The 16,089-nt window shown below is 37.6% G+C and overlaps 1 protein-coding gene across 1 annotated transcript in view; it reads left to right on the top strand.

Moving 5' to 3' along the window:
- MOXD1 (monooxygenase DBH like 1) overlaps nucleotides 1–16,089 on the top strand; it is an 81,580-nt gene that overhangs the window by 10,923 nt on the left and 54,568 nt on the right. The window contains exons 2-4 of the mRNA XM_022556764.3: nucleotides 12,936–13,082; nucleotides 14,721–14,888; nucleotides 15,023–15,106. Of these exons, the coding sequence (XP_022412472.1) occupies nucleotides 12,936–13,082; nucleotides 14,721–14,888; nucleotides 15,023–15,106 (399 nt within the window). The remainder of the gene's footprint in view (nucleotides 1–12,935; nucleotides 13,083–14,720; nucleotides 14,889–15,022; nucleotides 15,107–16,089) is intronic.

Below are 16,089 nucleotides of genomic sequence, written 5' to 3'. Positions count from 1 at the left end.
CAGATCCCTTTGGGCTGGGCCAAGGTGGATCTGTGCTACGGTGGATTGGAATCCAGTGGTGAGCAGGCAGAGCTAATGGAAGACTGAGAACTGGGAAAGATACTTCCTTCGTCAGAAATTCCCAAATTTGCACATTAGAATCACCAGGGCGTCTTTTAAAACTTTCACCGTCCAGGCAACCCCCATCCCTCCTTAATACCCATTAAATCACAATCTCTGGGGGTGGTGGACACAGGCATTAATATATTTTAAAGTTTCTTAATTGACTCTGTGAAGGCAATTCTGAAATGTGCAGACAAGTTCGGGAACTACTGACCTTATGTGGTTAGGCTCTTTGATCAGAATCGGGTGACTCCTGTGTGGTCCACCTATAGAAGCTTGGAAGATTCCAGGCACCGGGCATGGGGACGCATAGCAGGATTCTGGACAAAGCAATTCAGAGTGACCACTTGATGTTTGAAGCAAGGGCAAACATACGCTTAGATATTTAAGATTATTTTGTAAAGTAGAAAAATAAAGTGGGTTTTTCTAGAATTGAAACACTTCTGAAATGTTCAACAGATTTGGTGATACTTCTAAGTATTTTCTCGAAAGTACGTGCTGCAACGAGAGCAGCAATGGGAGAACTGTGGGTAGTGGTGTATTTTAAAACATGCTGAGCCAGAAATCTCCCTCCTCCTCATAGCCCTCTACCATTCCTACACACCTTTTGTCAGTCGGTACTAGCTGCTGTATTTCTAAGCAACAGGAATATCTGCCCACACAGAGTCTAAAATTCATAAGTTATATATGGCCACAGGGCATTAAAGGAATATTAATAAATGAAAGTCTTAGATAATTTCTCAGCCTGTTCAAGAGGCGTGTTCTGCTCTAAAATCTTTTTTTAGAATTACCAGTGACAAAATGGACTCCCTTTGTATTTGGAAAAATTCTGAAGTGTCTTTCTAGTTACGTAAATAGATATTCTTTTCCTTCCCTCCTTCATTTTCCAAGGTTGCTAATAAGAAGTGAAATGCCCTAAAGCTATAGTTGCAGTAGGGAGAAGGAGGAAAAGAAGCAGGAGTGGTGGACGATTCATGTTTTATTAGGGTGGGGATGCAACATTTACAGGTCGATGAGTATGTCAGTGCTGCCACAGTCTTCCTGAGGGACCAGGAAAGAGTCCATGTGCCTGGCGGGTCCTCAAGAAATACCTGCTGAGCAGCTAAAAGCAGGAAGCCCTGCTCTGAATCCCAGCACTGCTCGCTACTTACTCCTTGTGTGGCCCTTGGCAAACTCCTTAACGTCTCTAAAGTGACAGTTCCCTTTATGAAGAAGGGAATTATATCTAACGCATGGGGCTTTTGTGAGGATTAAATGAAATAGGCGTGTAAAGCTCTTAGCAGAGTATGTGGCGCATTAAGAGTACTCAGTAAGTACAAGGTATTATTATAATGAGGCGCTCAGTGACATATCAGAATTGTCAGATGATTACATGGAGAGAAACGTCCCAGATTTTCAACTTGGGGAGAAGTATCTACTGAAGGAGTAGATGGGGGAGATTCATAGTAATTTTTTTTTTTTTGTGGTACACGGGCCTCTCACTGTTGTGGCCTCTCCCGTTGCGGAGCACAGGCTCCGGATGCGCAGGCTCAGCGGCCATGGCTCACGGGCCCAGCCGCTCCGCGGCAAGTGGGAACTTCCCGGACCGGGGCACGAACCCGTGTCCCCTGCATCGGCAGGCAGACTGTCAACCACTGCGCCACCAGGGAAGCCCGATAGTAATTTTTGAGGAAATTCAAGGACAAACTGTAAGCAACTGGTTTGTGAATGCTTGGCCCTAAGCAATTGGTTTGTGACTAGAGGTCAGCATGGTTTCAATAAACACAAGTTATACTCACAAGACTGCATTTGCTTTTGCATTTGATTTGCTGAACCAACCTGTAGTTGTGGTAATAAATCAATGGTGTGTCTGAATGATTCTAAAGTAATTGGCAGGTCTCTTAGGATGTCACAACATGTTGATAACAGACTGCCTACATTAGTCCACAGAATAAGGACTCAAAAGATAGTGATATATGGGGAGGGGGAAGGGTGAGCTGTGACAGGGCGAGAGAGAGGCATGGACATATATACACTACGAAACGTAAGGTAGATAGCTAGTGGGAAGCAGCCACATAGCACAGGGAGATCAGCTCCGTTCTTTGTGACCACCTGGAGGGGTGGGATAGGGAGGGTGGGAGGGAGGGAGACGCAAGAGGGAAGAGATGTGGGAACATATGTATATGTATAACTGATTCACTTTGTTATAATGCAGAAACTAACACACCATTGTAAAGCAATTATACTCCAATAAAGTTGTAAAGAAAAAAGGATAGTGGTATATTAAAATAACGGAAGGAAACTAAAAGTTAAAAACTCACTGAGGATACAAATAAAGTTAAATGCTTGGTTTAAAGATTAGTTGTGTATGTACAAAATGTGTAAAATTGGACTTAATTGGAATTCATATGAAAAAGGTCTAAATATTAGTTCTTCTTAAGCTCAAAAGGTGTGCTTGTTGAACACAAATATGCGATATTAGCCTATAAACTCTACGTTTACATCAAGGGAAGTAATACTGACATTGTAATCTGTACTAGGCTAACCGTAACAGAAGATACCTTCTTGAATTACTTCTTTAAAGGATGTGTGGGTGAACTGGATCATTCTAAAGGAGAATTCCAAGGATGATTGAAATCTCTGGAAATTGGGGTACTTGAGTAATGGGAGACCACTGGCAATGTTTGCTTGGAAAAAGAACAATTAGAAAAGACATGATCATTGCCCGTGAAATAGTGGACAGTCTTCCTCAAGAAATATGGATTAGATGCAACCTATTAGGTTCCAGAAGGAAGAAAAAAGACCCAATTAGTATACTCTATTTTAGGTTAGTATAAGAAATACATTTCTGACCATCAGAGGTGTTAAAATTGAATGAGTTGCCTTGTGAGATTGTAAACTCATGAGCTTTGTCACTGGAGATATTGAATACTGTGTGATCCTCTCTCAAAAACATTTTTGAGAGAAATCCTCTTGATAGGAGCTAGGATTAGGTATCCTTCAGGCTGTCTTCCAACTTGAGTGTGATGCTGAAAAGAAATTTACTCCACAATCTTGCTTTTAGGTTATTCTAGAAATTAACAGAAGGGAAGACATTAGCAACTATGAAACTGTCTATGTTGTTTTTTAACCTGCCTCAAGATGGTCTGCTGTCTCTGTGGATAGCTATGCATTGAATCTTTACATTAGTTGTGAGAGTATTTCATTTCTTTCCCTACTATATATTTCAGTATATTTGAATTATATTAGTGAATATATGTTAATCATATATAGTGAATATGTATTAGTTTTGAAACCGAAAAAATGAAAAAAAGAATGTCTTATGACTTGTATATACTCAAAAGAATTTGGAGGGCTTCAGGAGCCTTTATATTCAAGGCTGAATAAAAGTTGGTAAGTTTCAGAAGCTTGGTTGATGCATTTTTTTGATCTAAGAGCAGTCTACATATTCTCTGCCTCCTGACCTTCTCACCTGGATGTCTAGGTAGCATCTTAAATCTGCTTCTTCCCCAGCCTTCCCCATCTCAGTAAACGGCACCTCTGGGTACCTCCAGTCAAAAATTAGGGGTCATCCTTGTTTCTTCTCCTTCCTTCTTCCCACATATAAAACCCACCTCTTCAGATTCTATTGATTCTTCCTCCAAACTAAATCTAAAACCTGCCCACATCCCTTCAGTTTTACTACTACCACTCAAGCTTGAACCCCTGGGACCACTGTGTGACTCCTGTCTTCTGATCATGGCTCTTCTTTTTTCTTCTTTTCATTCTCCACACGGTAGACACAGTAATACACACACACACACACACACACACGTATATATATATTTTCATATCAATCAGAATATGTCACTTTCTGCTTCAAGCTCAAATAACTTCTATATAAGTTTAGTATTAAATCTGAACTCCCTATACTGACCCATAAGGCGTTCACAGCATCTGGGGCCTCATGTGATCTCTGTTGACCTCATTTTTCTGTTCCGGGCACTACAGTTCAGTCACCCTGGTTTTTATTTGCTTCACCAAACTGGATAAGCCTCGCCTTGCCCCCTTCTAGGTCCTTTCCAATAGCTGCCCTCTCTTCCTGGACCTACTTCCTCCTCACTTTCCATGGCTGGCTCCTAGCTGTAGTTTATTTCTCAAAGTAAGTCTCAGTGTCTCAGTGGTGACTTTTCTGATCCCTCAACCCAAAGGCTTTCCAATCTGTGTCTAGAATCTCTGTTTTATTTTCCTATAAGCACTTATCAAAATATTTTTGGTTATATTTTTATTTAAATTTAAAAAATTGTCTGCTTATCCTGCAACTCCACTATCAGTTTGATTATAATAAGGACTTTGTCTTATACTGTCTCTACTGTACAATCGTGTGCTCTCAGCCCTACATCAGAGATGAGGAATAGTAGCCATGCAATGAAATATGTGTTGGAAAAAAGGAGAGGAAGAAGGAAGGGAGGATGGGATGGAGGAGTGAAGGCAGGAAGGAAGGGGCCTTCTCTTCAAAACTTATTCCTTTCATAAACTGGTCATGGAAAATTAAGAGAAGTCATCTAAATTTTTTTAAAAATTAAAATGATGGAATACGGTGAAAGTCAAGTAACATCTTATGTCAATGGTAAGATTTGGAATTGTTTTTTCCATTGAAGCCTATTGTTAGAGATCGAGTCAAAGTTTTCATTTTACACTTTATCTGATAATTCTGTAATTATAGCAAAGTCTTAAATGACCTATATGAAAACTAAAATGAGATGATTGGCTGTGGGAGAAAATTCAGGATGTGTATTTCCAGAAGGTGGCACTTAAAGGACAGATTGCTCAGGTGGGCCCCTCATGGAACGCAAGCCAATAGGGCTCGCATTTAGGCGTGCTGGCAGCATTTAACAGATCCCTTCTTAGAGCTAGAGAGCTTCAGTTTTATCTGAAGTGGTTTCTGGAAGGCAAGCCCCTTCTGTTTTGACATTCCTCTCAAATTTCCAAGATTAGTGAAGAAATAACATTAAAATCAGCTTATACTGAAATCTGAAGATTATGTTTATATAGTTTGTTTATACGGTTTTATGGTTTTTTAGGATCAAGGATTCTCTTGAACACAAAAATATCTATTATTATACTATCGGTATTATTAAACTACCATAACACTTATTATAGAAATGGATATTACAAACAGGAATGTTGGAAGTAACAAGGCTTTTGTGATTTAGAAAAGGAAGAAAAACTACAAGCACCTGTTGAAGAAAATGATGACGGATGGTAACATTTTTCTCAAGGGTCCCTCTGCAGCTGTGCTTACATTCAGTTCCCCAGGCTGAACCGGGGTTTATTCATATCTTTTATTACACCCATAAAGGGTTTTCACTTCATCCTGTTTAACACAGCACCGGTCAAAGCTCTTTTCTGTTTACAGAGATTTTATTCAAGAGAGGAAAAAAAAGACTGACAATGAGTGAGAACCAATTTCACATCTGTGTAATCATGTTTTTTAACGAGAGGTCGTAGCAATCTTGTGGATTATCAAAGCTAGTGTTTTTGGTTTGTTATCTTAGTTTGAAGGTGGCAGTCCGTACTCTGGCTACCATGCGAAATGCTAATGCCAACTTCTGCTGATGCTGTCTTTACTATTGCCACACAGCGCTTTGAAACCTCAGTAATACACTTTATCATTTATTTCAAAGCATAACATGTTCAAAAGGAAAAATAGCCTGTGAGAATATGCTTCAGAAGTAATATTTTATTTATTTTGAATTTTATTTAGTTATTTATTTATTTATACAGCAGGTTCTTATTAGTTATCCATTTTATACACATCAGTGTATACATGTGAATCCCAATCTCCCAGTTCATCCCACCCCCACCCACCACCCCAACTTTCCCCCCTCGTGTCCATATGTTTGTTCTCTACATCTGTGTCTCTATTTCTGCTTTGCAAACCGGTTCATCTAGAAGTAATATTTTTATGACACAACTGCAGGTTAATTTTATTACCAGAGTCTAATTATCAACTCAGTTTTCAAAGGTAACAGCTAATATTTTATCTTTAAAAAGTATAAACAGTATAAAAAGTATAAAGGTTAATACATGATTAATATAATAATCCGCAATAAAAACAAAAAATAATACCTCAATGACAATTCATATTGGAGCTAATATTTATGCAGATATTTCAGTTAGAATATGATTGAAATCCACATAAAACCATTTATCTAGGGAAATGTTACTTCACATTTCACTTTATAGAACATTAAAAATGAATAAGTACAAAGAAGAATGACTTCTGCATACCAGCTTTTATATTTACACAATTAAAACATCTACATATTTTTATTCTTAAGTGCTTACAAAATCTCTATAGGATCATGATTCTCTGAATCCTCAACCCTCTTGCCCTCATAAAGTCAATTTTTAATGATACTTCATCGGAACCTACTTTTATTTATCAGCATTTTATGTTACATTTATAATTTATAAATATATTTAATACATATACAATGAGATTTTTATAATGGCTGTTATTTTTGTGATGAGACCATGACAATGAGAGTGCACTGTGATCAATATTTCTATTTTTATTTTTATTTATTTTTATTTTATTTTTTTTTGCTGTATGCGGGCCTCTCACTGTTGTGGCCTCTCCCGTTGCGGAGCACAGGCTCCGGACGCGCAGGCTCAGTGGCCATGGCTCACGGGCCCAGCCGCTCTGCAGCATGTGGGATCTTCCCGGACCGGGGCACGAACCTGTGTCCGCTGCATCGGCAGGTGGACTGTCAACCACTGCGCCACCAGGGAAGCCCTCTATTTTTATTTTATAAGTCCTGGAATATCAAACACTACAGCAAGGTGGCTGAGGAATGGCCTTCACCACGGATGTACAGTGAAGCTGCATCTGGCCCCACTTGCTAAATGGGATGTGGAGTGGGAGAGAGGGGCACCATTTTGTTCGAATTCTAAAGGTGAAAATCTGATACTAAAACTGATCTGGAAAATTTCCTTAAATAGCCCATAAGTACTACACTGTATGGTTTTGTGAATATAAATTTCTAGGTGATGTTATCAGTATTCAAATTCTTAATTGGTCAATGTTTTGCTGTTAATTTCATTCTCCATTTTTTTTTTCCCCTGGAAGATGATAGTAACAAAATAAGTATTCCATTTAATTATCCCCCTGTGTAACATTTATCTCTTTGTCAGACTGTCAGGAAACCCTTAAACTCGCTAAATATACTTTTTTTTGGTTTGGCCAATCCGCAGGATAAATTCTCAAGATTGTTCTCTGAGTGACTCGCTTTCTTTTCCTCCTTCCTTCTTCCTTTTTTCCTCCCTCCCGTCTCTCCTTCCTCCCAGGGAGAATAATTGAATGATAAGAAATTTGAGACCCAGGTTTTTTTTGCCTTTTTCTCTCCTCTTGCCTCATTTAATTGTGCTTTTAAGGTTTGCCAATATGCCATTTCTTACGGTATAATATTGACACCATCAATCCTGTGTTTGATTATAGTTCATGTATCTTCTTAATACAGGCTGAAGGAAGAAAGTAGGTGCTACTGCGGGATATTTTGCTCCCACCAAGTTAAACTGTTCCTTTACCACAAAGATGTGAATATCGGAGGATAGGTTATGGGTCCTTATCTTTTAGTTTCAAGATTATCCCCGCATTTAGATTTAGCAAAAGGAAAGGCAGGATTCTTCTTTCAAAATTGCACATATTTAATGAGGCTCTGCAATATGCAAGTCCCTCCATTAGGCACTGAGGATATAAATTAACATCAGAAAACATTCTAAAATAGGGTTTCTCTTTCTCAGATATGTTTTTTTAAAAAATTTCTTTAAAATAGGTAGGGAATACCATCCTAGTGTAAAAGGATTTCAAAGAGCTGTGGCATGTATAAACTCTTTTTCTAAATGTTGATGTCAGTTTCGTAAGATTCATGTCCATTTAGGGGCTAAAAGGTCATAACAGCGTTCCCAAATTTCAGTGCCAGATGTGTCTGCATCACACGTCATGCAGACCCAAACTCATTCTAGCATCTGGTTAAACACCTTCCACACCAGGTCTTAACCATATGTAAATATAATTGAGAGCAAATGGGAAAATAATCTATTGTTCCCTTTTTTTGTTCCATTTACAATGTAAACAACTTTTCTAAAGGTATAAATTTATAACTGGATTAACAGGACTTGCTGTCTATTTCTACGCAATTACCACTGGTTGAGAAGATAATGTTGTGTGTAGAATATATTGCGTGCAACGCGGGAATGGAAATAGAGGAATAAAAATTCAGAGAGGGAATGATCACTTCCAGTTGGAATGCTCAAAGAAAACTTCGTAGAGGAGATAGAATCATGAGTCTTGGAGAGAAGGAAGCATTTCAGTGGAGTTGTTTCAGTGGGTGGAGGTAGTGGAGTGGATATCTCAGTGGGGTGAAGAGAGTGGGGAGATAAAGAGGAAGAATGAACAAAAGCAAAGGGCTTGAAAAAGGTAGATTATTTGAAGGGAATAATAAATAGATAATAGAGATCATGTGGTGAGATTTTTTTTTAAAGTCTTTATTGAATTTGTTACAATATATCTTCTGTTTTTATGTTTTTGGTTTTTTGGCCACGAGGCATATGGGATCTTAGCTCCCCAACCAGGGATCAAACCTGCATCCCCTGCATTGGAAGGTGAGGTCTTAACCACCGGACCGCCAGGGAAGTCCCATGTGATGAGATTAACGATAGACACTCTGGAAAACCAGGTTAGGCTAAATTCTAGAGAAACTTGAATCTAAATTATAGAACTTTTCACTCTATACTGTTGAATAAAATGTAATGACACATTGAGAGTGATTTTCAAGGAAGACCTTGACAAAAGTATGAGGTGATAGAATCTGAACTGAGATAGGAGAAGCTGAATGGAGCAGAAGTAAAAGCTGGGTTATTTTTTTAAAGGAGGAACTGATAGGAGCAGAGATTATCTGTGGAGGTGTGAGTAGTAAAGGAAGAAGTTAATAAAACTGTGGTTTTGAATTTGGATGGTTGGGAGAATGGCAGTACCAGGAAATAAAAATCCTTATAGATAAAGGGTGAATACAATTTTGGGTACATTGCACGTGAAAAGACCGTAAGACTTCCAAGTGAAGGTATCCAATGGACTTTTGGGTATGTAATCCTGAATAAAGGTGATGATTGGAAACTCCTGGAGTAGATGAGATTCCCAAAGGATGAAAGATGAAGACAGTGTAGTATAATGTCAAGGACAGAAGTTCCATGACCGTAGTTAGGGAATGGAAATAACAGAGACAAACTGTCACAGGTGGACAACCAACCATGGAACCTTCTGGAAGTGGGGAGTAGGGACATCCTTGCCTTATTCCCAGGACTTACCTGTTCCCAAACTTAGTGGGGAAGAATTCAGCCTTTCATCGTTAAGTGTGATATTAGCTATAGGTTTTTATAGATTCCTTTTATAAGGTTAAGGAAGTACCTTCTGTTGCTAGTTTACTGACAGATTTTGCCATGAATAAATGTTTTAAATGGATTTTCTACATTTTTGAGATGATTGTATGATTTTTTTCCTTTTTAGACTTTGGTATAATGAATTGCATTGATTGATTTTCTAACGTTAAATCAACTCTGCATGGTCATAATATCTTTATTTCTTTTTTTTTTTTAACATCATTGGGTTCTATTTGCTACTACGTATTTTTAAGAAAATTTGCAGTTAGGCCTATGAGAGAGATTGATCTTTTTTGTAGTGTCTTTGATTTTGGTATCAGATTAATGCTGGCATCAAAAAATGAGTTAGGAAGTATTCCCTCCTCTTTTATCTTCTGGAAGTTTGTGAAGAATTGATATTACCTCTTCCTTAAATATTTGGTGAAATTCCAAGTGAAAACACTTTGACTTAGAATTTTCTTTGTAGGAAGATTTTTACCCATAGGTGGACTATAGGGCTATTCAAAGTATCTGTTTCATTAAGTTTTGCTGGTTTGTGTCCTTCAGGTATTTTGCCCATTTCTCATCTAATTTATTCAAGCTTTTTACATCAAAGTGTACATAAAATTATTAACCTCTTAATGTTTGTAGGATCTATTGTAATATTTCTTGTTCATTTCAATTACATCTATTTGTTTTCTGCTGGTCCCATTTACTCTTTGTTTTATAGTTCTCTTTTCCTGCCTTATTTTGACTGATTTTTTAATGATTCCATTAAGTAATATTATTTAGACTAGACAGAAGGCAAGATGTGAGCTCTCATGTATCATAACTGAAATTCTCTCATGTATCAATTTTCTGAATATTGAAGACTCAGTGGTTTACATGAGGCAGATGAGCTCAAGGGATTTTCAGTAAGTCCTGAATGAAGTTTCTCCTGCTTTGTCATAGCTAAGTTATCTGAAAAGCCAGAAAAAGGTGGAATAGCTGAAAGGAATTGGTTTTGGTGAGTGGAAATAAAACAAATGGAAAATTGGCGAGCCAGCTGGATATTTTGTGGGACTAAGGTTTTGGAAACATATTTGCAAGACTAGGATAATTATTCTACCCTTTGAACTGATTACATTTTGTACTGTATTCCTTTTGTTTGCAAAAACTGTGACTACTTGAATCACGTAATGAAATGTGAGCTTGGTGTAAAGGCACAGTTTATCTAAATCCCTTGTTGTCCACACGCGTTGTTATTTCATTTACATACTGAAATCTATGTGATCAAAAGTGGGAAAACCATAGTATCATAGGAATATTTCATTTGAATTGCTTCCACAATTACAGCTGGTTCTCAGGAAAAAATGTTGGACAAACCCTGACTTCAGCAGTAGAAGTAACATTTTATGTGAAAAAAACTTGATAAGATGATTTTGTAGCCAGAAAGATAGAAACTAACCCGTCCTTTTCCAGCAGTGGCCACTATGATGCAGAACAGTAAAGAAGGATAACCTAGGATCTGACTGCCTAGGTTTCAATACTGGCTTTACCACTTAACCAGCTGTGTGACCCTGGGCAAGATGCTAACCTCTTTGTGCTTCATTTTATCTCATACACTTGATCTGAAGATTAAATGAGTTAATACATGTAACATGATTAAACTATAGAATGTACACAGTAAGTTGTAGTTGTTACCAGAGTGAAAGAGGTTAGTTAGGCTCTGTGCATTACCGATAATGTGGGGTCTGAATAGTATCTATATCTGGTACCCTGGGTATCAAATTTACACACACTTGATAGCTAATTTAAAAAGGTGCTAGGAGGGAATTCTCTGGTGGTCCAGCGGTTAGGATTCTGCGCTTCCACTGCAGGGGGCACGGGTATGATCCCTGGTTGGGGAACTAAGATCCCACATGCCGCACGGCCAAAAAGAAGAAAATAGATGCTAGGAATAGAAATGCCAAATACCATCCATTTGAGTATGACAGTTATAGACAATTTAAAGTTCTTCTCTTGTACACTGTATTTTCTCTGTCAAGTATGCAATCGTTTCTTCAAATGTTAATTTTAGTGTTAGAAAAACTAATTATAATTATGTTTCAACATGTTTATTCTAAATCAAGTCTTTGTGATCATCAAAAATAAAATATCCTTATGTACTGAAAAACCAGTATAATTACGGCAAATTTTGTGTCTTCTGTTAGTGATAAAAATTAACAACGTGATTTTTATAACTCTAAACATAGAAAGCTAATGGTAAAAAGCATGGAGAATATTTTCGGGAAAAACCAAACTCTAATTGCAGAAGAGGGAAGGAGATTGGCATTGAATGAGCTCTAACCACAGTTGGCAGTTTTTTCCCTCATATACTATTTCACTTATTTATCTTTCAAAATCCACAAAATAAGTATGTGCCATCTCAATTTTATTAATGTTAGAACAGAAGTTCAGAGTTTGACTTCAACACTTCGTCAAGACACTTCAGAGTAGAGCCGTGGGTCAGACCCTAGTCGTTCGGTCTCAAAGCCCACGCCCTTTCCGTCGCATCTGTCTGCCTCCCAGAAGTCGTCTTACAGATCCTAGCCGTTCGGTCTCAAAGCCCACGCCCTCTCCGTCGCATCTGTCTGCCTCCCAGAAGTCGTCTTACAGACCCTAGTCGTTCGGTCTCAAAGCCCACGCCCTCTCCGTTGCATCTGTCTGCCTCCCAGAAGTGGTCTTACAGACCCTAGTCGTTCGGTCTCAAAGCCCACGCCCTCTCCGTCGCATCTGTCTGCCTCCCAGAAGTGGTCTTACACCACTGAACAAGCTTAGTATGAAAATTATAGCTGAACCACCAAAACAAAACGTCCCTAGCTTTTCAATATCTTGTGATTCAACTAGCGTCATTTCTTTCCATATTTTCCCACTGCATTTCATTTTAATAAACATACGCCATTAAAGCTCCTACTAAAACAACCTATAATCTCAGGATGGGTCTCCTTGCTTTTAGGAGTGCAGAAGGGAAGCACCACAAGGTATAACAGTGGAAAAGTGCTGACCCTGGCCCTGGTCCTGGTGTTGCCATGAACTAGTTATTTTATTTGGAGCAAGCCAGTTCACAGTGTTGAAGTTCTTTTCCCTTGCAGAATGAGGAAAAAGTACTCAGCAATTGTGAATATTCATTCATTCCATCTCTTTCAATGCTCTGTGATACTATAAATCCATTACTGCCTTTTCCGGAAGGGCCAGAAGTTCAAAATATGGACCAGTTTCCTAGGGAACTGTCCCTAGTCCCAACTATGGAGTATCCCATACTCCAGCCCCTTGGAAATTCCCAGGACTTAAAAAATGACTATAAATACAGGGTTTTGTAATAAGCAAACTGAGAATTAATTTTTTAAGGTGATATATGTATACTCTTAATCTAAATTATTTTCACCCTGAATTTAGGACATCCTAATTTTTCTTTTTCATATTTTCCACAGGATTATTTTACAAATGCAAATAGAGAATTGAAAAAAGATGTTCAGCAAGATTACCACCTAGAATATGCCATGGAAAATAGTACACACACAATAATTGAATTTACCAGAGAACTGCATACATGTGACATAAATGACAAGAGTATAACGGTAAGGAGTCTATCAGTGAATGCAGGCATGAATAGAGTGTACATTTACAATTGGGAAACACTTTACAGAATAAGAAGAAACAAATATTTTAAAATAACTTAACAACAAAGTCACATAGTCTTCTTTGGAATATTTTTGAATTCTCTTTAGAAGCCACAAAAAAATCTAAGGCTATAAATTTCAATGAAGGCAATTTTTGTGTGAATCTAAAATTTTGAAGAGCTGTTTAAAGTGTGTGAGATTTTTACCTATAAAAGGTTTTAGCTTCTTTATAAAGTTTTTAAATAGGTAATAGATAAAGGTTGGAAAAATTGTATTACACAAGAGAGAATTATGATACTGAATATTAGGCTGTAATTCATCTGAATTGTAACTGATTCATTTTTGTAAATTTCTAAAGTCAAGATGAATAGTAGACTGTTGAAAATTGCCTGTCAACATATTATACAAGATTTCTTATTGTCAGACATCATGCAAAAATTAACATCTTTGTGCATATGCAAATTAGGTATTTAGAGGATCTAAAATTCATGTGGTACTTTGAAGGTTTCCATGAATTTCTTGAATCAATTTCATTTTGTATAGACCAACAAAATTATCGTTTTTATTTGCTAAGTCAAAGCTTTAAAAATGGGAATGTAAAAATCTGAAGCAAATTTGATTAACATTCAGCATAAAGGGTAAAAGAGGAAGAAAAAAAAACACATGCAAAGACATGGGCCACTTTTTTATGTACTATACAGTGCAATTATACTTTAATTGGAGCAACAATTATAGTTGTTTGACTTAAGAAAGAATATAGCTTTTAAAATAAATAGCTTTTGTTTTATTATTTATTTTCAGAGTTCTTATTACAAAGATCTGGCAAAGTCATCTTTATCTGTGGGGGCACTGAACTGTTTATACCCCAGCAAACCCTCCCCACTGCCCCGCTGCCCTTTGGGCAATCTCTCATTTACTAAATGGAAACCGACTTCACTTGACAGTGCTTTCCCTAGTTGGGATACCCCAGTCCCTAGGAAATTCCCAGGATTCATAAAATGACCATAGATAGAGTCTAGGATAATAAACAAACCTAAAATCAGAAGTTCCTGCTATATTTCCACTTTCTGTAAATTCATACATGTGAGTGGGCTAGTGTCTGGGAAAAATCTATTGTGAAAATAAAAATCCTGACCTGGGAAGTCATTTTAATTTTCATTTTATTTATTTGTTTTCCCTAAAATGTTCCATTGCATAAAAATAGGTTGTAATTTTCCCAAACCCCTGCTGCTTAACAAGAGTATTTGCTTGGTAACTACTAGTTTGCTAGTTTGGAGGTTTAGCGTGACAATGATTTACCGTTGCCGTAAGCATGAAAGCATAACTACTAAATCAGTTGTCCTTCATTCTGTTTTGGAACACATAATCTTGCATGGGGGAGATGATTTCTTCCAAAAAGGAACTCATCTATTTGGATTGTTAATGACTTAATCAGATTTACACAGTTCATGTGAGAGACCATATTGATAACTCCAAATGTCATTATTCTCTTTTTTGAGCTTCTGTATCCTGCTTTGAATAGAGTTCTTTAAACTCAATTCAATGGTAAGGAAAGTGCTCTCGTGAGACATAATCATGCCCCTGTCTGATCACCAGGAGAGCACGGTGAGGGTGATCTGGGCCTACCACCACGAAGATGTGGGAGAAGCGGGTCCTAAGTACCACGAATCCAGTCGTGGTACCAAGAGTCTGCGGTTATTGAATCCTGAGAAAACCAATGTGTTGTCTACAGCCGTACCATACTTTGACCTGGTAAATCAGGACGTAAGTATTTTTTCAGCTTTTATGGTTCTAGGGGTGGGTTTATTGAAAATGCATAATGGTTTTTAAATTATTGTTTTTAATAGAATGTCAAGAGAATGTGACTTTTGTCCCCCTCTCCTTTTTTTTTAAGACAGGTCCCCATCCCAAACAAAGGTACAACATATTGGTGTCAAATGTTTAAGATTCCTGTGCTCCAGGAAAAGCATCATGTAGTAAAGGTATGTGACTCACTCACAGGCTAAACTTAGTTTGTATGAACAGAGGAGAAATTGTTGTTCTTAAAATGAAAATAATATCAAATTTATAGAAGTGATTTTCAGTTATTTAAAAGTTACCTAGAGAACAAGGAACTGGCTTATCTGACCCACACACTGTCCTAAAAGTCACTGAATTTAGTGAGAAACTTGGATTGTAGCTAGTATTTTGTGTTTTGTCTCCTAATTTTATATGTTTAAAGGTTAAAGTTTTGGGATGCATTTGTACACCTCTGGTTATTTCGTAGGCAACAATTCAACATTTGGAATTGCAATTTAAAGTAATATATTTATGTATCAATAAATTCTATCTGGGAAGTTCACATTCCCCAATATTGTTTGAGAATACCTGCTTCATTGAAAATACTGGATATTGTCATAAAAATAACTGTTACAGTATATTTTTGAAAACAGGAAAACAAGAAAATTGTAGTGAATTTCTACAGAGTTGTAAAACACCGAATGGGGTAATAAATAAAGCCTAATTTGCCTGTGGCATCTAATTCCCTCCCACCTCCTCTAGGGATAGGTCTCCCAAAACTTTTGTGTCTAGTTAGTGACTGAACAAGTATTTTTAAAAATTTACAAGTCCTTGGCTCTGTGCTAGGAATTGTTTGGGCAGTTCCACGGAGGCTGAACATATGTTTCATACTTTCAGAGAACCTACAGTGAGATTGTAGGAGACGTGACCAAGACACAAGAAAGAATAAGATAGAATTAAATAGTGCACACAAAATACTGCAGACATTCAGAAGGCCAGACATCGCCGACTTTTTGTCCTCCCCCAGACTATGTAATGAAGTAGTGTGGATGTGAGAAAGGGAGAAACTTCTAGATTCTGAAATCTAGAGGGAAATATGAGGGTTCAAATAGCAAGTTGGCTCTTTAACTATGTGGTCTCAGATAAGTCACTCTGGGGTAGCGCTGCAGGCCCCATTTCCTCATCT

Source organism: Delphinapterus leucas, chromosome 12, assembly GCF_059928025.1.
Source record: "Delphinapterus leucas isolate spDelLeu-1000000601 "Yukka" chromosome 12, BTC_Dleu_Yukka2, whole genome shotgun sequence".
Taxonomy (NCBI): Eukaryota; Metazoa; Chordata; class Mammalia; order Artiodactyla; family Monodontidae; genus Delphinapterus; species Delphinapterus leucas.
The sequence above is the reverse complement of the archived record's forward strand: the minus strand, read 5'-3'. Positions and strand labels throughout refer to the sequence as shown.